General features: G+C 41.4%; 1 protein-coding gene across 1 annotated transcript in view; it reads left to right on the forward strand.

Moving 5' to 3' along the window:
• The window catches only part of VPS41 (VPS41 subunit of HOPS complex), a 180,497-nt gene that overhangs the window by 61,783 nt on the left and 96,539 nt on the right, over positions 1–22,175 (forward strand). The window contains exons 5-7 of the mRNA XM_056857621.1: positions 12,580–12,654; positions 15,347–15,409; positions 17,298–17,363. Of these exons, the coding sequence (XP_056713599.1) occupies positions 12,580–12,654; positions 15,347–15,409; positions 17,298–17,363 (204 nt within the window). The remainder of the gene's footprint in view (positions 1–12,579; positions 12,655–15,346; positions 15,410–17,297; positions 17,364–22,175) is intronic.

The following is a 22,175-nucleotide window of genomic DNA, read 5'->3' on the forward strand; positions in this document are numbered from 1 at the left end:
ACTGATAGATATTCAGTGAATACCTAAGAATGCATTTTCAAATACCTTATTTCATATCCCCTTGGAGCTCTCTCTTTTCCGTTCCCCCCTTTTTCCTTTCCCCTTTTCCTTCCCTTTCCCCTTGTCCTTTCCTTTCCCCCTTTTCTTTCCCTTTCCGTTTACAATCTAAAGAGTCCCATTGTATAACACAGCTGTAGGCTGCCTGTTTATTTATGGCTTCCTAACATAAGCTCACTTTGTTTATATTACCTTGCTCTTTTGGCCCACTCTCTTCTTACCCAGTGAGGGAAATGTTTTAAGCGTTTAGTGGCAAAAGTCACTTGTGTGGGTGAACACAGATCCCCATTATATGTTGGTGAGGACTTTAGCAGTACTGTCACCTTGGTCACAGACCCACGCTTTGTCTCTGCAAGGTGTACCTGAACAATGGGCTCTGTAAAATCGTCTTTGAGTGAGGGCATATTACCCTTTGGCGTGTTCCTGGCTGTAGAAGCCAGCAGACTTAAAGAGTTGGGCACCGCATAGTCTTTTAACAGAGGAGAGGCTTATTAGATGGATGTGCGTTTTCTAAATCCCAACAACCTTTTAAAAGTATTGGGGGGATTTGGAAAGGATTGGCTCCTAAGAAGCGAGTATACTGCTGATTCCCTGAGCGATTTTCCCCCCTTCCCCAGAAGCTGCATTTTATGCCTCTGCCTTCCATTTTTCATGTGAAAGAGCCCAGAGAATTGATAAAGCTGCTATAATTTCTCAGGCCTGGATAGTTGTTTAAAAGTTGCAGGGTTTCTAACCTATGGAGGTGCTTCTTCCAAATGGGACTATTGAAGGTCTTGCTATTTTAGAATCAAATTTATCCTGCACTCTGCCTTCCTCCTCACCTCAGTCTTGTTTCAGCAACTTGTATCATTCTCCACACTTCCATTTTATCCTCACAACAACCTTGTCAGTTAGGTTAGGCCAACAGTGTGTAGGGTTGCCAAGTGCCAGGTGGTGGCGGGCAAACCCCCGCCAATCCACCTGGCTGCCTGCTGACCAGTTGGTGGGCAATGCGTGCATGCGCGCCTGCCTGCCGTGCCACGTCATTTCCAGTTTACACCCGGAAGCGCTGCATCCCAAGGGTCCTTTTATCACTCAAACTCCAAGTTTGAGTGGTAAAAGACCCCTTGCGATGTGGCACTTCCGGATGTAAACAGGAAGGGGTGCGATCACATTGGCGCAGCCGCGCATGCAATCTTTCCCTCCCTTCAGTCCCAAAAACCTCCCACCGGAGAAGAGGGGGGACCTGGCAAAACTAACAGTGCGTGACTGGGCCCAAGATCGCTGGGCAAGCTTCCATGGCATGGTAGAGGAATCGAACCCAGGTCTCCCCGATCCTAATTCAGCTCTCTAACCACTACACCACACTGGCTCTATATGAAAAGGATAGATAAGGATTGCGGGCTGTGGATACGTAATCAAAGCCTTTAATGTTCATTCTCCAAAACAACACCATTCAGAACGGCTTCAAAATTCTGCCATTAATAAAATGGTGTTGTTTTTTTCTTTAAGATGTTTCCCAAGTTAGAAAGTCAAAAGCAATGAAACTAAAACAGGACAACACTTGTTATAGAAGGTGACATTAATGATGGTCTTGCTGCCCTTTCTTGCCATTAAAAAAACTTCAACTGTGAATCCTTAAGAATAAAACATGACATGTCAAGGAAATAACATGACGAACAAAGCACATGCTTATGACAATCCTTTCTTCCCAAAGGGTGCTGAGATATGGCTGATAATGAACTTTGTGTGGGTAACAGTTTTAGCTGTAATGGGAAGCTGAACCTTATTCATTTTAGAAGTCATCCCGGGGGCTTGTGATTGCTTATTATTGCATCCCTAATGGAATGCTAAGTAATTCAGAAAGAATTTGGGGTGAGCATTCCTTGTTTTAAAAAGACATCTGGTATATGTGTGTGATTTTTCTCTCTCCTACCCGCTTAGTAAATTACAGCTCCAAGAAGACCTCGTTCCTCATTGCGCTGAAAAGTGGATATGTGTTTGCATTTTCGACGGCACACTTCCAACATTTAAAAAAACAACAATATTTTATGCAACAGATTATTAAAAGCAAGCGACTGTCATATGTCCACAGCATTTTCGACGGCACACTTCCAACATTTAAAAAAACAACAGTATTTTATGCAACAGATTATTAAAAGCAAGCGACTGTCATATGTCCACAGCATTTTGATATCAGGTAAACAATAGAAGAGGAGGAGGAGAAGTTGGTTTTTATATGCCAACTTTCTCTATCACTTAAGGAAGAATAAAACTGGCTTACAATCACCTTCCCCTCCCCACAACAGGTCACCCTGTGAGGTAGGTGGGGCTGAGAGAGTTCAGAGAGAACTGTGACTAGCTTAAGGTCACCCAGTTGGCTTCATGTGTAGGAGTGGGGAAACCTACCCGGTTCACCAGATTAGAGTCCGCTGCTCTTAACCACTACACCACGCTGGCTCTCCAGCGCTGGGTGTAGCACAAGATCTTGCAGAAGCAGAACTGTACCAAGTCCTTTTATGCTTCCATTTGCGCATCACTGGATCCAAGATAATGCGTACCTTAAACCTGTTGTATTTCTGCTTTAAAGTTGTCTCATAGAATAGAAAGTTTATCTTTTGTCTCAATATCCCTTGCCAGGATATCACTGCTCTTTTTTTTTATTTTAAATTTTATTAACTTTAATAAGATACATAAACCAATCTTTAATTTGAAGCTCTTCTCTAGTTTTTAACATCCAAATCCCATCCTTATATTCTATCATTTCTCTATATATATTAGTATCCAGATTTAAATGGACACCCCTTTTCACAAAAGCTTCTATAGGATTAATCCAACCGGGAGTTTTATTTTCCAAGAAACCTTTATATTTCTTCCATATTTGTAATAAACTACTAATAATATGGGAATTGAAATCTTTATTTACTTTCTCCTTTTTGTACCATAAATATGCGTGCCACCCAAATCGTAAATTAAATCCCTCTAATTCCAATAATTTCGGATTCTCTAATAGAATTCAGTTTTTTATCCAGGTGAAACAAGCTGCCTGGTAATACATTCTCAAATCTGGTAATCCCAACCCTCCTGTTTCTTTCAATTCCACTAAATTATTGTATGCTATCCTATGTCTTTCTTTGCCCCAGAGAAAATTTAAAATATCTTTCTTCCAATTTTTAAATATCTGTGCACCTTTCAGTATTGGCAAATTTTGAAACAAGAAAAGCATCTTAGGTAATAGCATCATTTTAATTACTGAAATTCGTCCCCACAATGATAATGGTATTTTTCCCCAACTTTTTAAATCTTTTACTATCTGTTGCCATTGATTCACATAATTATTCTGAAATAAATTATTATGTGATATCCATATACCTATTTAATTTTATGTTCGATATTAAATCCTGTCTTTTTAGTCAATTTTTGTTGTTGTGAAAGAGTCATATTTTTAACCAATATCTTAGTTTTATTTTTATTAATTTTAAAACCTGAAAGCTGCTGTTCTTCCATTTCTGAGCAAACGTTATTCTTGCTGCTGTTGTAGCATACATGAGAAAGACCATATTGTCAGCATATATTGCTTTATCAATAATATTCAGAAGACATAAAGGAATACTCTTTTTAATATTAATTTTTAATATCTTACTTAATTCTTGGCTAATCATTGACCACAACTTTTTGGCTTTTTTACACTCCCACCATGTGTATATAATTTGCTTCTTTTTTTCTGCATTTCCAGCAGTGCGATGGAATTCTATTATTAAACCCATGTAGTCTTCTTGGCAAATAATGCCACCTATAAAACATTTTATAGTAATTTTCTTTTAAGCTAATACAGGGAGTGAATTTTTGTGTTTGATTCCAGCTTTTTTCCCATTGAGACATATTTATATTTTGCCCTTTATTTTGGGCCCATTTCACCATGGTATCTTTTACTACTTCCTGCTCTGTCGCTAACATAAGAAGAAATTTATAAAATTTCGATAGAAATTTGTCTTCTTTTTCAATTATTTTCTTTTCTAACCATGATTTTTGAGGGTTAATGCCTCTTTTTAAATCTGATTTGAATAATTCCTGAAATTGTCTGTATAAATACCAATCTTTGCTGCAACAAATTATATCTTCTTTAATTTTTAGGATAATTTCTTTATTATGTACATAAAGTATGTCTCTGTATTTCAGATTATATGAGGTGGGATATATGTTTAATCTATTTATCCTATCTATAGGATCAGACCAAAGTGGTATTTTATTTTTGAAATTTAATTTATATTTATCCCAAATTTTAAATAAGCTTTTTCTAATGAAATGCTTTTTAAAAAAATTGTCAGCCCGAATTTTGTCGTCGAAAGATATGCAAGCCAACCAAAACTTTCCCCTTTTCCCTCTAAATTAAGTAGCTTTTTATTTTTTAGAGTAATCCATTCTCTTGCCCATATCAATCAAGCTGCTTCATAATAAAGATTTACGTCAGGAAAATTTAAACCTCCTCTAGATTTATCATCGATTAAGTTCAAGTATTTTATTCTTGCTCTCTTATTTCCCCATACAAATCTTAATAACATCTTAGTCCATGTTTTAAGATAGACTCAATTTATCAGTATTGGAATAGTTTGAAATAAAAATAGAAATTTAGGGAGAATATTTATTTTTACAGCTGCAATTTGCCCCATAAAGGAAATCTTAAGGTTGTTCCAAGAACTTAGGTCATTTTTTATTCTATTTATAAGTTTAATATAATTATTTTTGAATAAATCTATATTATGCTTTGTGAGCCAAATTCCAAGGTATCTAATTTTTTTAACTATGTCTAAGTTTGATAATTGGGATAATTTTTGTTTTTCTTTGTTACTAAGATTAATTTCCATAATCTTAGATTTTTTTGTTGTTTATTTGGAGACCTGAAATATGACCAAAATCCTGTAAAGCTTGTTCAATATGTTCATAACAATCTACTGGATTCTCAGTAAATAGTAATAAATCGTCTGCATAGGCTCTGTATTTAGAGGTAAACCCCCCCTGCCTTCACTCCTGTTATCTTATTGCTATTTTTAATTTGAATATTCAAACATTCTAAGGCTAGAATATACAAAAGGGGAGACAAGGGACATCCCTGTCTTGTACCTCTCCTTATCATTAAGCTTGTAGATTTTTCACCATTAATTATCAAGTTAGTCATCTGATTTTTATATATAGCTCTAAATACATTCAAAAATTTACTTCCCAATTCAAACTTCAAAATCTCTTGTTCAATATATTTCCAATTTACATTGTCAAATGCTTTTTTTAAATCGAAGAAAAAATGCTATTTTTTTACTTATGTCTTTATTTCCAATCTCTAAGAGATTCATAAGATAACGGATGTTCTCATTCAGATTTCTTTTAGGAAGGAATCCTGTTTGTTCGTCAGTTATTATTTCTTGTAGAATGTTTTTTAATCTGTTTGCCATAATTGACATAAAAATTTTGTATGTCAATTGGAGAGCTTTCCACTTTAGGAATTAATGTAGTATTTGAATGTTGCCAAGAATTTGGGATACACCCTTCTTCTATTATTGCATTCATTGTTTTTAATAAAGGATGTCTTATTTCCTCTCTAAATGTTTTGTAAAATAAAGCAGGAAAACCATCTGGACCAGGTGTTTTTTCAGTTTTTAAATTATTTATTGAACAAAAAGATAGAGCAAAAACTATACATGAAATTCTCTTATAGAAAAGAAAAGTAGCAAAGTAAAGAAAATAAAAGGAAGGAAAAGTAAAAAAAAATTTGGAAAAAGATATAGAGATCTTGAAAAAACAGTTAAAATGTCTTAGAGAAATTAAATCAGATATGAAGCAAATGAAACAAAAAGCATTTTTGGAGCAAATAAAATAGGAAAACATTTGGCAAAATTGTTACCATATATAGACAAGAAAAACAACAATAGGATCACATCAGTAAAATCTGGTAAAGATATATATCATGATTTAAAATCTATAAAAGAGGAGTTAGTAAAATATTACCAAAAATTATATGAAGTACAAGATATTAATGAACTAGATATAAAAGACTACTTATCAAAAATTGAAGTCCCTAAAATTAAGGATATCACTGCTCTTAATTACTACACCATGCTGGCCATACTGTAAGATTCTGCCCTAGAATCTAGGGGAAGCATATTAGGTAATTTTACTGCAGTGGAAAATCTGGAAACAATTATGCTTTACATCTCTGTAGTGCATTCAAGAGTTCAAAACATTTTGCAGACATGATCTGGTTGTAATCCTTGCAATAACCCTGTAAGGTAAGAATTGCAGATAGGAAGGGTGAAATTGAAAGAAAAAAGAGAGAGATTGATTTGCGTAAGGAGACCCTAGTGAGTTTATGACAGAAGTTGGATTCAAATGGGATATTTCCTGATTTGTGGCACTCTCGCTTAACCAGGTGAACCGGGTTTGTTTCCCTACTTCTACACACGAAGCCTGCTGGGTAACCTTGGGCCAGTCACAGTTCTCTTAGAACTCTTTCAGCCCCACCTACTTCGCAAGGTGTCTCTTGTGGGGAGGGGAAGGGAAGGCAATTTCTAAGCCGTTTTGAGACTTCTTAAAGGTAGAGAAAAAGAGGGGTATAAAAACCAACTCTTTTTATTAACCACTGTGCTATACCAGCTTTGTACGGTTAAGGAATAATATCACTGAAGATCTAGGCCCCTCAAAGTCCGGTGCTTCCTTGTGTTCAGGACAACAGTCTATGCAACCCTCCGTTTGGTAGGGTTGCAAGGTCTCCTGCCTTAGCCCCCCCCCCCACTGCTACTCTGTTGGCCAGCAGGAGAAAAATGCATTTAAAAACACACTGCTGGCGCGATGGCGTTACATCACTTTTGGGGAAAACTCAGAAGGGGCATGATGCTTCTCTAGGAATCAACAGAAACTGTGGTTTTACCACACGAGTTTCTGGCTATTCCTAGAGGCGTGACATCACTTCCAGGTTTTGCCCCAAAGTGACATAACAGCCTGATGCTTACAGTGCCCCATACCTCCCCCAGATTCCTATCAATTGCCAGCCACTGGTTGGCTGACTTACTGTAGGGACAAAGTTTGGGAGTGTGCCCATGCACCTGCAAGTTTCCTGGTTCCTCTGGACGTGTCAAGTCCCTCCTCCAACCCTGAGCTGTTTTAACTATAGTTTGCCATTATATGGGAATCATGCAAAGTTTCTTGGCTTTAACCTTAGGATTGCCAGCTCCGGGTTGGGAAATACCTGGAGATTTTGGGGGTGGAGCCTGAGGAAGGCGGGGTTTGGGGAGGGGAGGAACTTCAATGCCATAGAGTCCAATTGCCAAAGCGGCGATTTTCTCCAGGGGGAACCGATCTCTGTAGGCTGGAGATCAGTTGCAATTCTGGGAGATCCCCAGTCCCTACAACCCTAAATAGCCATCTTGCTTTAGTCTCTGACCTGACCATAGCACCAGACGTCCATAACCGGCCTGGTGGGTTGCTCTGTCCGGTGACATCAGGGCTCTGCGGGACCTTAAAGAATTCCACAGGGCCTGCAAGACGAAGCTATTCCGCAAGGCCTATGGCTGAGGATAGCTGCAAATATCATCTGCTGGCCTCCCTATTATCCCCCCTCCTGTTATATTATTAATGTCAACGGAGGGGTAACCTGCTGCAGATACCCAGCAATATGAGTTGTGGCTAGGCACCATCTGTAATTTGGTATTTTTAAGTTTTAAGTTTTAATTGGGATTTTATTGTTTTAAATTTAGATGTATTAATGCTTTTATATGATGTTACCCGCCCTGAGTTGGCTTTGGCAGGGGAGGGCGGGGTATAAATCACAAAATAAATAAATAAAATAAATAAACCTGAAAATAAATTTGTGGACTTCTTGCTTCTGTTGCATACACGTTGTTCCGATGTTAGGAAACTTACAACGCAGTCCTAAGCATTTGGAAACCTGGACACTTGACATACATTCGATGTGTGTGACGTGGCGTGTAACATTATTCAAGTTAAGTTATTCCTGAAAACAGTTTCCTTCCCAGCACAACTGCGGTCGGTTAGCTCTGTAGCATGTGCTAAGGCTGCCTTACAGTTGCGTTATATCCGTTCATAGCACTCTTCCTGACGGTGGCCAAGTGACTGACTTTTAACACAATATGCATGGTTTTTAGGCTTAACTGCCCTGCAGGTTTTGAAGAAAAGCTGTGAAATCTGAACTTTAAAAAAAAGAAAAAGAAACACATTTGAGTATATAATGGGATACCGTACTAAGAGGTACTGGGATTAGTTGAGACTATTTTTACAAAATTGAGTCGAAACACTTTCCTTGCAAGTATATAATCAGCAGGTCTCTCCCGAAGTGAAATGCAGTTTGCTGTAAGTATGATTGAACACCGGTTTGCTTTTCACACTCCTAATCTGTATGTTGCATGCTTGTTAGCCGTGGCTAAAAGGTATGAAGTCACAGCCGACTATTAAAAAAATGTTTAGATTTCTGGGCTTGCCAGGGACTGCTTCTTCTCCTGGACTGGGAGTCGAAATCCAGTCCGAGCGTTTGTTATTCACTCTGCCTCCCCTCCACGGGGGACGCAGCATTTGTGAAAGAATCAATTATCCATTTGTTAGTCAGAGGAGCTTTACAAATTATACATTAGCAGATTGATTTCTCAGGTTGAGGGACTGACACTTCTGAAGGTGGGCAGATGATGAGCATCTGGGGAGAAGAAGTTGCCACGCGCCTGAAAAGAGGCTCTCTGAATGGCCATGAATTTATTCCTAATTGAAGAGCTGACACAATCCATACTAAGTGTATTTATTTCAAACATTTTACATTAGGTAATTGATTATCACGCAAGTTGAGGTTTTTTGTTTTGTTTTTTGCGAGTGGTAGGTTTTTCTTCCAATTTAAGGTTTTGCAGAAAGCTTTTCTTCCAGGGTACCAGCTGGCCTCCTCCCAGCCAAACGCACGAACCATTTCTCCTGAACCCCACCCCCATTAAAGTTACATTTTTTGTTCTAATAGTGTCAGCTTGACATTATTGATTTCTTTTGAACAGTCAAACTTACTTACATTGTCCAGAATTCCAAACAGGTCAACATGAGCGATAAAACTGCAGCTAATGGTAATTTTAGTGGAGGACATTTATTCCTCCCTGACACAAGGTATCCACTTTTTCTTCATGAAATTTTGAGGTTAATAGTCCAAGTCCTAACATTCTTCAGAATGGGAGTGAGTTTCCCTATTTCCATATGTAGCATGCATTGATTTCACACCATCCTTGATATAATAGAACACAAACAATGTTTCAGAAGAATTCTGGTCCTATCTAGGCAGGCTGAAACCACCTGCTGCTTCAGCTCTCGACTGCTTGCGAGGCAAAAGTCAGGAGATGATAGTTCAGCAAACTGTGTGGATGTGCCCAATGAATTCAGGTAAATGAGAATTGCACTACTTTTTCACGTTTTTTTTTTTTTTTGCATCTGCCTCCAATTTTTAAGAAGTGAATAGTAAAAAAGAAATAAATTGTTCTGAGATTTTAAAGTTGAAACTGACTACCTAGATATCTCTGTGTGTCTTTGGTAGCTGCCAATAATCCCAGCTAAGCTTGCCATTAGTTTTTGCATCTTAAATAGATACTTCTGATGAAGCAAGCACAAAATGCCGGTAATACATTCTATGCCATGCCAGTTATTGAAAGGAGGAACAAAGAAGTGTAAGTCATTCTGAGCTTTATGATACAAATCACTCAAGACCATGACTTCCAGGGGATACCGGACCATGACTTCCAGGGGATACTGTCTCTTTTCCAGTAAATGAGTATTTATAGTGCAATCCTAAACAGAATTATGCCCTTCTGAAACCATTTATTTCAGTGGATACAGCTCTGTTTAGGATTGCACTTAGTTCTTGGATTGGGCAAAACCAGGTGCAAGCGACAATGACACAGCCCCATAGCACAAGCAGCTTTTGTGTGGGCACAAAGCTGCTCAGGGACAGTGATGTGCTCAAAACAAGCTTCTCCAGGGAACACCAAAGTGATCCTATCAAAAAGCTGCCTCAGATGTCATTAAGGGAGTTTATGCAAATAGAGTTGCGGTGCTTCTTGCTCGGTCTTTGCTTCCATGCATGGAGGTGAATAGCAGTTTAATGGTTGACACTGACTCATGAGACTGTGATGATGGTCATTGGGGTTTAGGCACCGTGGGAAAGCCACAAACCTCCACAGCTTATAACCATGTGAGAAAACTGCCTCCAGTAGAAAGTATTCAGTACCTAAAAGTAACTTTTCCCACTCCGGGCCGGGTCATGCCTTACAAACCCAGATTGAGAGTAGAGGGGAGGGGGTGCCTCGGCTGGCTCACGGGCCGGTTAAAAGCTCTCAAGGGGCCAGATCTGGCCCTCGGGCCTTATGTTTGACACCCCTGCTGTATCCAGTCCAGAACACGATCGCCAGGTTGTTCACTCGACTATACAGCGCTTGGAGTTTTTCACTGGATACCAGTTTGTTTTAAGGGCCAATTTAAAGCGTCCATGTTGGCTTTTAAGGCCTTAATGATCTGAGGCCTGGGGTGTTCAGAGGGCCATCTGTTCCCAGACAGACCTGCCATCTCTTGTAGGGTTGCCAGGTCCCCACTTACCTTGGGCGGGAGCTTCTTATGGGCGGGGCTGGGTGGAGGGGATTCCGGCGCGCTCCCGATTCCACTTCTGGTTTCCTAGCCCTGCTGTGCGCACGCTCTGTGGAGTGTATGCACAGCAGGGCTAGGGGGAAGGCTCCAGCCTCCCTTTCCACTCTGCAAGCTCGATTGGAACTGATCTGGCATGCAGTTTGGAACAGGAGGCTGGAGATTCCTGGGAGCGCGCGGGGGGATTGCTCCCCCCTTTCTGCTTCCGCCCACTGACCATCAGCTGATCAGCAGAGAGCCCTGTTGATTGGCGGGCAATTTCCCACCCCAACTGGGCAGTTGGCAACCCTAATCTCTTGAGATTCTAGTTAGACCCTTCTCCCACAGCCTTCAGAAGATAGGTGGATCCTGCTGGCGGAAGGTCTTGGCTATGCTTATGCTCCCTTTAACAAAATCCTGTCCTAAGGTTTTCTTGCCCAGCATCATCATCTTTTGGCTTGGGGCAAAGCCTGTGCTATTCATTCAAGCTTGGGCAGGGGGCTCGTTTTATTTATTTAGGGCCCCCTGCTTTCCTAATGTTATGCTAGTTGTGCCTCTGATTTTTTTTAAAATGTCACTGTTGTTTACCTGATGTTTATGTGGTTTTATTATTATTTAGCATTTTTTGTATGAGTTTTGGATTCCTGCAGGGGTTTACTACAGGTGGCCTGCAAACCTTAAATAAATAAATATTATGGCTTTTTAGAAATCTAGGCTGCGCTCAGTGATGTATTGTCTCCATAAAGTCTTTTGGCAGACTTATAAATTGCACTTTACTTGGTTGCCTATGGTAAGAACTGCTTCCAAGGGGCCAGGCAAGGAAACCTTCTAAGAAGTTTATCTCTCTCCCCACTCCCGCCCAGTAATCTTTGGACTAGTGTACAAATGTGTGGCAGGTACTCTTGTTTGCATATGCTGTATGCTGGAATATCCTTTATTATGTGTATATAAAGTGCTGTCCAGTCAGAATTGACTTATGACAACCCCATAGGGTTTTCAAGGCAAAAAAACTAACAGAGGTGGTTTGCTGTTGCCTGCCTTGGTGTGGTGACCCCGGGCTTCCTTGAGAGCCGGCGTGGTGTAGTGGTTAAGAGTAGCAGACTATCTAATGTGGAGAATTGGGTTTGACTCTCCACTCCTGCACATGAAGCCTGCTGGGTATCCTTGGCCCTATCGTAGTTCTCTCAGAACTCTCTCAGCCCCACCTACCTCACAAGATGTCTGTTCTAGGGAGAGGAAGGGGATTGTAAGCCCCTTTGAGACTTTAAGGTAGAGAAAAGCAGGGTATAAAGACCAGCTCTTCTTCTTCTTGGTGGTCTCCCATCTAAGTACTAACCATGGCCAACCCTGCGTTCCCCGATCTGGCTATTTGTAAATTGTGATCCAGGGTATCCCAGAGCTCATCAGCAGCTTTGCAGGGATTCTGACTCACAAGACCAGTAATGGCAGACAAGCCTCCCAGAAATATAGCTTGCCTATTGTTGCCAGTCTTCCCCTGCAAATGTGCAGGAAAACATTGGGTATGGATCATAAATTATGCCACAAAATCTTTTGTTAATGCCCACAGTTTCTTTGGCAGGTCCTCAGGGGTTCCTTTGCAGCCAGGTCAATACGGAAGGCATTTTGCTAAACTTTGGAAACCAGTGCCATACAGCTTGGCGGCAAAAAAATTAGTGGTGTATTGTGGGCCATCAAGAACGTGACACCCCCTCCAGTTTTGGAGCTCCAGGTAGCCAGCAAAAATAGGCAGTTTATTGAGCCCCTGGGCTCATTATTTGTTTCTGGTGGCCCATGCAAGCACTGGAAGCCTTGTTTGCACCTCAAGGGGAATCCAGGGGCATGTGGTTTTTTTGTTTAAAGAGTGCAATAAACGTTTCTGTTTTTTAAACTTTTCAACAGAGCCCAGTGAAGATCAATCAGGTCAGCCTGGACGAAAGTGGAGAACACATGGGTGTGTGCTCGGAAGATGGCAAGGTATGACGAAACCAACCCATTCTTGTGCTTCTCCTGCGCTACAGTTCTTACTTGCTGTATTCCAGTTTGGCAGGAGATCTGTGGACAGTAAAGTCCTATAATAATAGCACCATGATCTAGGGTTGCCAGGTCCCTCTTTGCCACCAGCGGGAGGTTTTTGGGGCAGAGACTGAGGAAGGTGGGGTTTGGGGAGGGGAGGGACTTCAATGCCTTAAAGTCCAATTGCCAAAGCGGCCATTTTCTCCAGGTGAACTGATCTCTATCGGCTGGAGATCAGTTGTAATAGCAGGAGATCATCTCCAGCTAGTACCTGAAGGCTGGCAACCCTACTGTGATCATCGAGAACCGGGCCCACTTGCCGAAAACTCATAATTAAAGTCAAATATATTTGGCCCAAATGGGCTTTGGGAAAAGTAATTACAAAGGCATGTCAATAATGTTACTGGTATTAAGCTGATTAACTGCTTTGGTGGGGGGAACGCGCCACCTTAATCATTACTACTGTGCCAGTTATACTTCAGTGACTAGCACGATGCTTCTGCTGGACGGTAGCTTAAATGCTGCTCTGCCGGTAAATTCACAAAATTGGATTTTTGTAGGCAGGATTTCTGTAGGCTGTTTGGGAGGGGCTTGTTTGTGTTTTTCATACTCTTATGGTTGTTTCCTCCATGAAATCTTTTGATAAGCACTCGCAGTTTATCAGAAGAATATAGTGCCTTACAGTGGCCACGTTAAACAAATGCGAACTCAATATGTATGTGTATAATACACGTGCAGTTTCCTTAAAATGTGGCACCTTCTACCTCGACTGGGGGACCTGCATCATTTTGTGTACCACGCAGCCAGCCAATTGTCTGTATTTTCCTGGGATGTTGAGTGTGCTGACATTTTAGTGATTTTGATCATTGATTTTCCACTTATTAGAATGTCTTTGTTTTTGTTTGTTTTTAAGTCGGTAGCAGTCTTTACTGATATTGGTTTGGAGTGATAAAATTCTAGAACGCTATCTATTCAGGATGCTTTGGGTGTGTGTGTGTGTATGTGTGTTTCAGAGTAACGGCGCTAATATGTACAGTATGTTAAATGTCTCTTCTCAAGATCCATCTCACTTAACTAGGTAGAACACAGTTTCTTACTAATATCATTCTTAGGCAGGATTTTTTTAAGGATGATCCAGTAAACAGTGTAAATTAAAATGAATTCTGAGATACGTAAATGTGTGTGCGTGTACGTATATAGGTAGATAGTTATATAGATTTGCCATGGGAGCAAACAGACGTAAACCTGTTTAAGCTATGCATCCTTTTTTAAAACCTTTACATAAGGATATAAAAAGCCTATTTATGTTTGCTCTTTCCCCAAGAGATCTTGATGGTAGTCCCTTGACACAATAATTGAGATGCTTTTGCCGGTCAAAAGGGTTGTGGAATTTTACAGCCAGCGAGACTCTCTTAAGAATAATGTAATTGTCTCCGCGAGATAAGGGAAGCGCTGATAATTGTGTCTGATAATCAAAAGTGCTACGTTGATGTGTTTAGATCTTTTAAAAGTAAACTTTGGGTGTCACTTGATGTATTTAGATTATAAAAAATAAACCTCCTGGCGCTGAGCCTAGCTTAGCCATTTTGTACAGTTTGGGGCCTCAAGTCATGCTTGGGGGGCTGTCAGGCGTTCCCTGTTGTATTCCCTAACGTTTGCCTGATGCAGAATCCTGTGTAATGTTCAGCGAGAAATCCTGAGTTCTGCTTTTGACCTTTAAAGAATGGAGGTCCATGACAGTCTCTGTCAATTTAAATAGAAGTCCTTGTGAATCTGGGGTCTCCAGGTGTGTATCAAATCCCATGCCCACAGCAAGGCACTCCATTTGCAGCAAAAAAAAAAACCTGTTAGCAGTGGCCATAGTTTTGACAAGACGTGAACGCGTGCTGGACCAAAGGTGCCCACGTCTTCTATCATGGCAGCTGTTCCTTTCTGGTTTATGTGGACTTTTTTCCCCCTTGCTACATTTTTCAATTTGTGCTCCTTTGCGTGATTATTTGGGAAATGGGTAGACCTGCCAAATTTTTCCAATCTTTCCTGCATGTTCCTTGGTGTGCCTCGAGGGGACTGTTGTTAGGAAATTCTTCCATGCATTTCTGCAACTTAAAGCGACTTGTCTGTTGGTTACTGTAGACAAGTATATGATATGACTGAAATGCCATTGGGTGCGTTGCGGCAGAGTATGTATTCTGCCTGTAACACCCCTGAAGTTGAATTTGTATACATTATAAAAATGGGAAAGCAGAAATTGAATTTGTATATATTATAAAAATGGGAAAGCAGAGCCTTCTAGAAAAGCTTTCAATAGATTTTTTCTGCTTATTTTAAAAGATTTAAATTATTTTTATTTATTTTAGCCCGGCTGTTTATAAATTTAACCAAAGTGATTGGTATAAAGCAAAGAGTACCCTTTGTCCTTCTGTAGCAACTTAATTGCTTAGAAGCATTTTGGTGTTTCCATGAAATACATTAATCGAATCAGAGGATGCTTTGGATAATTCTTAATTCTTCAAGACTGCTGCAATTTTTTAAGAGAAATTTATAAACTAATGGGTATTAGCTGTTGTTTACTTGCACTTCCTTCTGATTTCTGCAGTAGAATAAATAATAGGCAATTTGATGCAGTCTTTAAAAGCATATAATTTTATTTCAGGTGCAGGTGTTTGGATTGTACACGGGCGAAGAATTCCATGAAACATTTGACTGCCCAATTAAAGTAAGTACTGAGTTAATTCTTAACAAATGTCTCATTGTGGCCTGAAGCAAGTAGACACAACAATTTAAGTGTATTTTGTTTCCTCTGGGAAGAAAAGAAAAAAGGAAAACCCTTATTAGACTTCCACAGCCATCTTAAGCAGAGCTGTACCCTTCTAAGCCCACTCACTTCAGTGGACTTAGAAAACTGTTAACTCTTCTTAGGAATGCACTGTTAAAGTCAAAGGCTCAGGTAACCATGTTAACAGTGCTCTGTGCGTACTTTCAGGGAGAGGAAAGTATGTTTAGCATCCAAGTGGGCTCTCTGAAATGTTTCATGCTTGCCTGTCTGTATTAAAACATAGGTGTGTGGTGGGAAGTATATCCCACCGGAACCTTCTGTCTCTGGTTTGTTTTACTCTCCAGCAGAATTTGGGTTCCAAACCATTTTTCTTATGTCTTTTATGCATGGCTGTTTCCAACGACTGCAGGTCTTTGTGTTGATTATGCATGCCATTTCTGACCATCAGAGGTTGCCTTGCTCTCCCCCTGCCTTTCCTCGCATTTGGCCCGCGTTTTCAGAGATCTGTTTTATCTCAAATTTCTAAACACGGACAAAACGCGGGGAAACGCAGGAGGAGAGCAAGGCGACCTCTGACAGTTGGAAATGGCATGCACAATGAACTCAAAGGCCTGAAGACGTTGGAGGGGTGATGGTGAGTGAAACAACCATGCATAAAAGACAAACTCTGGAGAATATGGGTCCTTTAGGGGAGTGGCTGAAGAAAAGGCGGCCAATAGAAAGAAAACATGTAGGCCAGGTCTATATTTCTGAATTAATGCTGCCATGGGACTGGAGCTAGGTGCTGGGAGCTTCAGTCTGGGCACTTGGTAAAGGCAGTCCCCCGTGCAAGCCTCGGGTCATTACTGACCCATGGGGTGACGTCACATCCTGACATTTGCTAGGCAGACTGTGTTTATGGGGTGGTTTGCCATTGCCTTCCCCGGTCATCTCCAGTTTACCCCCAGCAAGCTGGTTACTCATTTTACTGACCTCAGAAGGATGGAAGGCTGAGTTAACCTTGAGCTGTCTACCTGAAACTGACTTCCGCTGAGTTTCAACTCAGGTCACAAGCAGAGCTTTTGACTGCAGTACTGCAGCTTACCATCTGCACCACAGGGCGCTTGGTACAGGAGGATAAATGCAGAAGGTGCCCATACTCTGAAAAACAAAGCAACACACGCACTCATCATACCCTCCTGTGTTTTATACCTACTGTTTCTATACTCCTTAGGGACTTCAGTGGCTGGACTGGGGTTTGTTTCGCTGGGTGTCCTTAACTGAATTTTGCTGCTAGTTTTTGGCCCTAGAGTGATTTTTTTTTTTTGGAAACTCGGAGCTTTAAAAACTATGCAGGAAGCAAGTAGGTCAAAGCTTGCTAAGTGGTTTGACGTGGCATTTGCACAGGTGGTGGTATGGTATAGATTTAATTGCATCAGAAAGACCCAACTTTAATTGAAGGGAACCTCATGTTAACGGCATTGTATGGATAATTTCAGGATTAAGAATGATCTACTTCTCTCAGTCCAAGTAGATAGAGTTTGGTAGAGTCCCCTCCCCCGGTTGTCACTGCAAAAACTATGGGATTCCCACATCACTTTCTTCATGCTGTCTGTGGACACTCTAAAGGAAATACCCTCCCCCCCCCCAAGGCTCCTATGGAAACAAATTAGTTAACACTAAATTTACCAGAGAAGTTTAATTTGATGTAAATTTGATGTATTTTGTGGAAATAGGAGGATATATTTTGGGTGCTGAAATCCTTTGCAGCCTGTAAGATCACAAATCAAGAATATTAATACATTGGGGTCTTGTTTTTTGTTTGTTTTTTGGAACCCTTTATGTGCAGATTGTTGCTGTTCACCCTCAGTTTGTGAGATCGCATTACAAACAATTTGTAACAGGAGGAAACAAGGTAAGCTTGAACATTTCATAATTCTGTTCAAATTCTCAGATGGCAAAGGTTGAGATTCGAAGGGCTCGGTTTGGGGGGGGATTTCTCCCCCAAGATACCTTTTAGAAGCGGCTTTCCCTCAAAGGAAACATTTATTTTTTCAAAGGAAACATTTATTTTTTAAAAAATTATTTAATGGTCACCCAAAGTGGCTTACATCATACTCTGCTCCTCCATTTTATCTTCACAACAACGCTATGAGGTAAGTTAGGCCGAGAGGGCAAGACTGGCCCAAGGTCACCCAGAGGCCTTCCATGGCAGAGTGGAGATTAGTATGTGGGAGACCCAGGTTCGAGTCTGACAATCTCAACCACTACGCCACACTGGGGCTCAACAGGGGAATAGCACATAGGTGCCGGTGGTTTTGTGCTCTTCGGCAAACCCAACTTGAGAAGACAGAAGAGGGCATTTGAGGAATCAGGACGTGAGCTTGCATTGTGTCATGGTGACCCGAGGCGTCTTGAGTAAGGATTTGGCTTAGGCTTTGCTACTCAGTACTGACTGAAGGAGGGAGCTGCGGGAAAAGCCCTGTACCAGCAAAGGATTAGCCAACTGGTGAGCATTTCAGGAGACACTTTCCCCTCCATTTTCCCTTCTGTGTGAGCTTGCTGGCTGGTTTGAGCAATGAGGAGGCCTCTGTGTGCTTCATCTGCCTTTCTTCGGCCCTGCCTTTAATTTCACAGAAGCCAAGTCTGAGAGGCAGGTGTCCATAGAGACCCAGGCCACCCCCAACATTTGAGGACCCCCAGTCATCATAAGAGCGGGTGTCTGATTTTGGTCTGATATGGATAAAACCAGTTGTGAAACATACGAGATGCGGTATATCTAAATTTGCGGCCACCTTAGAAGTGCCGGCCAAATGGCCTTCCTGCCAACCCCCCCAACCCCTCTAACAGATTTGGGGATAGCATCTGCTGAAAAAGGTGGATCAGAAGAAGAAGAAACAAGGTATATGCATAATGGGTTAGATCCAAGGCAAAATTTCTGCATGCATCAGAGCTCTTGGGGAAGTAGAAATGCGAGAAATGCCACTTGCAGTTAGTCAGAGTCATTGTGTTCCCACTTGTGCTTTTGCTTGCACAAAATCTTGTGCAGCCAATTTCTAGGCAATTTCTAGCCAATCTTGTGCAGCCTATTTCTAGGCAAGGGAGGAGAAGAAGAAGAGTTGGTTTTTATATGTCTATTTTCTCTACCTTTTAAGGAGAATCAAACCGGCTTACAATTTCTTTCCTCTCCCCACAACAGACACCTTGTGAGGTACGTGGGGCTGAGAGAGGTCAGAGAGAACTGGGACCAGCCCAAGGTCACCCAGTAGGCTTCATGTGTAGGAGTGGGGAAACCAACCCGGTTCTCCAGATTAGAGTCTGCTGCTCATGTGGAAGAGCAGGGAATCAAACCGGTTCTCCAGATTAGAGTCCATCACTCATGTAGAGGAGTGGGCAATCAAACTCGGATCGGCAGATTAGAGTCTGCCGCTCATGTGGAGGAGCAGGGAATCAAACCCGGTTCTCCAGAGTAGAGTCTGCCACTCCTAACCGCTGCAGCGTGCTGTCTCTCCAGCGCTGGGTGTAGCACAAGATCTTGCAGAAGCAGAACTGTACCAAGTCCTTTTATCCTTCCATTTGCGCATCACTGGATCCAAGATAATGCATACCTTGAACCTGTTGGATTTCTGCTTTAAAGTTGTCTCATAGAATGGAAAGTCTACCTTTCGTCTCAACACTCCTTGCCAGGAGATCACTTTATATCAGAGTGCCCAGCTTCCAGAAGTACCTTGAGCTGAGTGATGGCCCCCGGGGTCCTCAGCTCTTCAGAAATGAGGGCAGGAAAGCAGAGTTCGCCTTCATCTTCCAGACAAGTGGAAAGACAACAACCCAGTTCATCCCAAAGTATTAATGGTGATGATAAAAATCTGAAATCCCTGGATTGTTTGAGATGTCTACATCCTCCCTCACCTTTTTCTTTTCTTTCTTTTTTAGTCACACTGAGGTGGAATGTAGTTTCAGATTCATAAGACTACAAACCCAGGAGAATATTTTGTATTTTTAAAAAACCAAGCACACGTAATGTTTTGAGGAATTATTCCTTAAAAGAACCGTCAACAGAATTCGCATTTGGAGGCAGAGTGAAAAAAATTAGTTTTCATATTCAGCTGGTTTTGAAAAATTCCTTCAAATTAAAAAAGTCTTTTTTAAATTCACGGAGAGGAAAAAAATCTGCTTTAGATGTTTAGCCCAGCCCCCTGTGCATGTTCACTCAGAACTAAGTCCCACTGACCTCAGTGGGTCACACCGTGTGTTATGTTTGCTTAGGACTGCAGCACAACAGTGATAAAACAAAACTGTTTTTTTTTTTTTTAAGCATAATGTATGTCTGGTGCAAACAGAATGAAATGTGGCCTGTCAAAAATGTAGCGGATAAATCAGTTGTGATCCACCACCCTTATTTGCTTGTACTTTTTCAACATTGAAATAAATGTTGAAACATGAGAGCATAATACTCTCTCAAAAAAGTTCTGGAAAGTCCATGGAGGAAAAACCAATAACAAGGTACCTGTTAGAAAGGGAGGCAGGAGAGACCCATAATACTCATTACCCTAAATTCTTCATAAAAATTGTGGGAATTTTAGTCAATTGTAAATGTTTTTTTTATGTACGTTTCTAGTCCTTGTGGTTGCAGAGTTAATTTTGTTGTTGCTTTTGACTGTTGTGTTTACTGACACAATTGTGCATTGTGATTCTCTTTGTGGTTTTTAAAAATATTATTAATGTTGAAAGGCTTTGTTTCGAGAGACCAGACAGAGAAGTATTTTTAAGAGTAGCTGCTATCATTAATTGGACTTGGTCTCAGGAGACTTAGATTCAGCTTCCTGCTTGCCTATGAAGTTCTGGCTTTATTTTTCAGAAAAAAATGAACATATCATGAGATAAACAGAAAAGAGCAGGGGAAAATACTCTGAAAATGTGTTTAAGATTTCTTCAGGAATAATTAGGGGGAAGAAAACCTTCCCTTCAGACTAAGATCACAGGAAGCAAAGAATTATGATATTTAACATATGTGTTTAGCATACTTTGCAACTTTACTCATATACACATGAAGCTGCTCTATACTGAATCTGCCCCTTGGTCCATCAAAGTCAGTATTGTCTACTGAGACCGGCAGTGGCTCTCCAGGGTCTCAGGCTGAGGTCTTTCACATCACCTACTTGCCTAGTCCCTTTAAATGGAGATGCTGGGGATTGAACCTGGGACCTTCTGCATGCCAAGCAGATGCTCTACCACTGAGCCTCAGCCCCTCCCCTAACTTTATATTAGCCATCCTTCCAACACCCTACCAAGTAGTAGTAGTGGAGGAGGAGGAGCTGGTTCTTATATGTCAGCTTTCTCTACCACTTAAGGAAGAATCAAACCGGCTTACAATCACCTTCCCTTCCCTTCCCCACAACAGACACCCTGTGAGGTAGGTGGGGCTGAGAGTGTGTGACTAGCCCAAGGTCACCCAGCTGTAGGAGTGACTCAGCTGTAGGGAAACAAACCCATTTCACCAGATTAGCCTCCACCGCTCATGTGGAGGAGTGGGGAATCAAACCTGGTTCTCCAGATCAGAGTCCCCTGCTCCAAACCACCGTTCTTAACCACTACACCATGCTGGCCAGAATTACAGTTGGGCCAGTATTACTATGCATATAATCTCTTAGCCTCAGATAAGTGAGTTCTTGGCTGAAGCAAGTTTTGAACTGTGGACTTCTTGCTTACATCGTTGGCCAACATGCTGATCTTTTGTGGGCATGTTAAGTGCATAGATCGTCTTCGCTTTTATGGACTTTCCTGCATCACTCTAGTGAAAGAAATGCTGGTGTGTGAATGATGCAGCTCTGTGGGTGGAGAGGCAGTTGCCTGGGCCTTTCCTGGGCAAGTGACACATTCTTTTGTAGTTGGGTGTGAGAGAACTGTATGATTCTGTCACTCAGTGTGGTGTAGCGGTTAAGAGTGTCGCACTAGTATCTGGGAGACTTGGGCTCGAATCTCCACTCATGCCGTGAGAGTTCGCTGGGTGACCTTGGGCCAGACATACTCTCAGTCTAATCTACCTCGCAGGGCTGTTGGGAGGATAAAATGGTGGAGAGGAGAATGATATAAGCTGCTTTGGGTCCCCATTGGGGAGAAAGGTGGGGTATAAACCAACAAAAAGAAAATAAGATAAATAATAAAAATAAAACTTGGAAGATGGCTCCCAAGTTGTTATGGCTAGGTGTGAAATGAGCCTCTCAATTAAATCCCATCATTTGGGTTAGGCTGGAGCAGGGCTGTCTTGGTGGTGGCTCCTGAGCTAAAAAAAAATGCATGTGTGGCATTTTGAATGCTCAGAAGTGCTATAGCAGTGATAGGTATAACAGTAATGATCATTCTCGCTCTAGGTAAGAAGGGCGTCTTCATTCTGGGTTATTTTCCTTTATTTGCTAGGGAAGGCAGGATTCAACAAAAATGTAGGCCTTCCGGTTCCCCGGGGGAAATGACCCCCTCCCTGTTTTGTTTCCTGCCTTTGTCAGGGAAGCAGGTTTGTGGCGGTGCTCCGCCATTTTTTCTTGAATCTTTTAAAATACAAAGTCTTTCCCCTTCGTGTCCCCCCCCTTCTTCTATTCTTACCTTTGTGCATTCTGTCTTTGTCTGTTATCTGTCTCCTTGTTGCGTCTTGTGTGGGGCCCGGAGGGTTGGAGTCGTCCTTTCCCGCCAAAACAAAATGGCGGCTTCTAGCCAGGACGAATTTATTTCT

Source organism: Euleptes europaea, chromosome 11, assembly GCF_029931775.1.
Source record: "Euleptes europaea isolate rEulEur1 chromosome 11, rEulEur1.hap1, whole genome shotgun sequence".
NCBI classification, from domain to species: Eukaryota; Metazoa; Chordata; class Lepidosauria; order Squamata; family Sphaerodactylidae; genus Euleptes; species Euleptes europaea.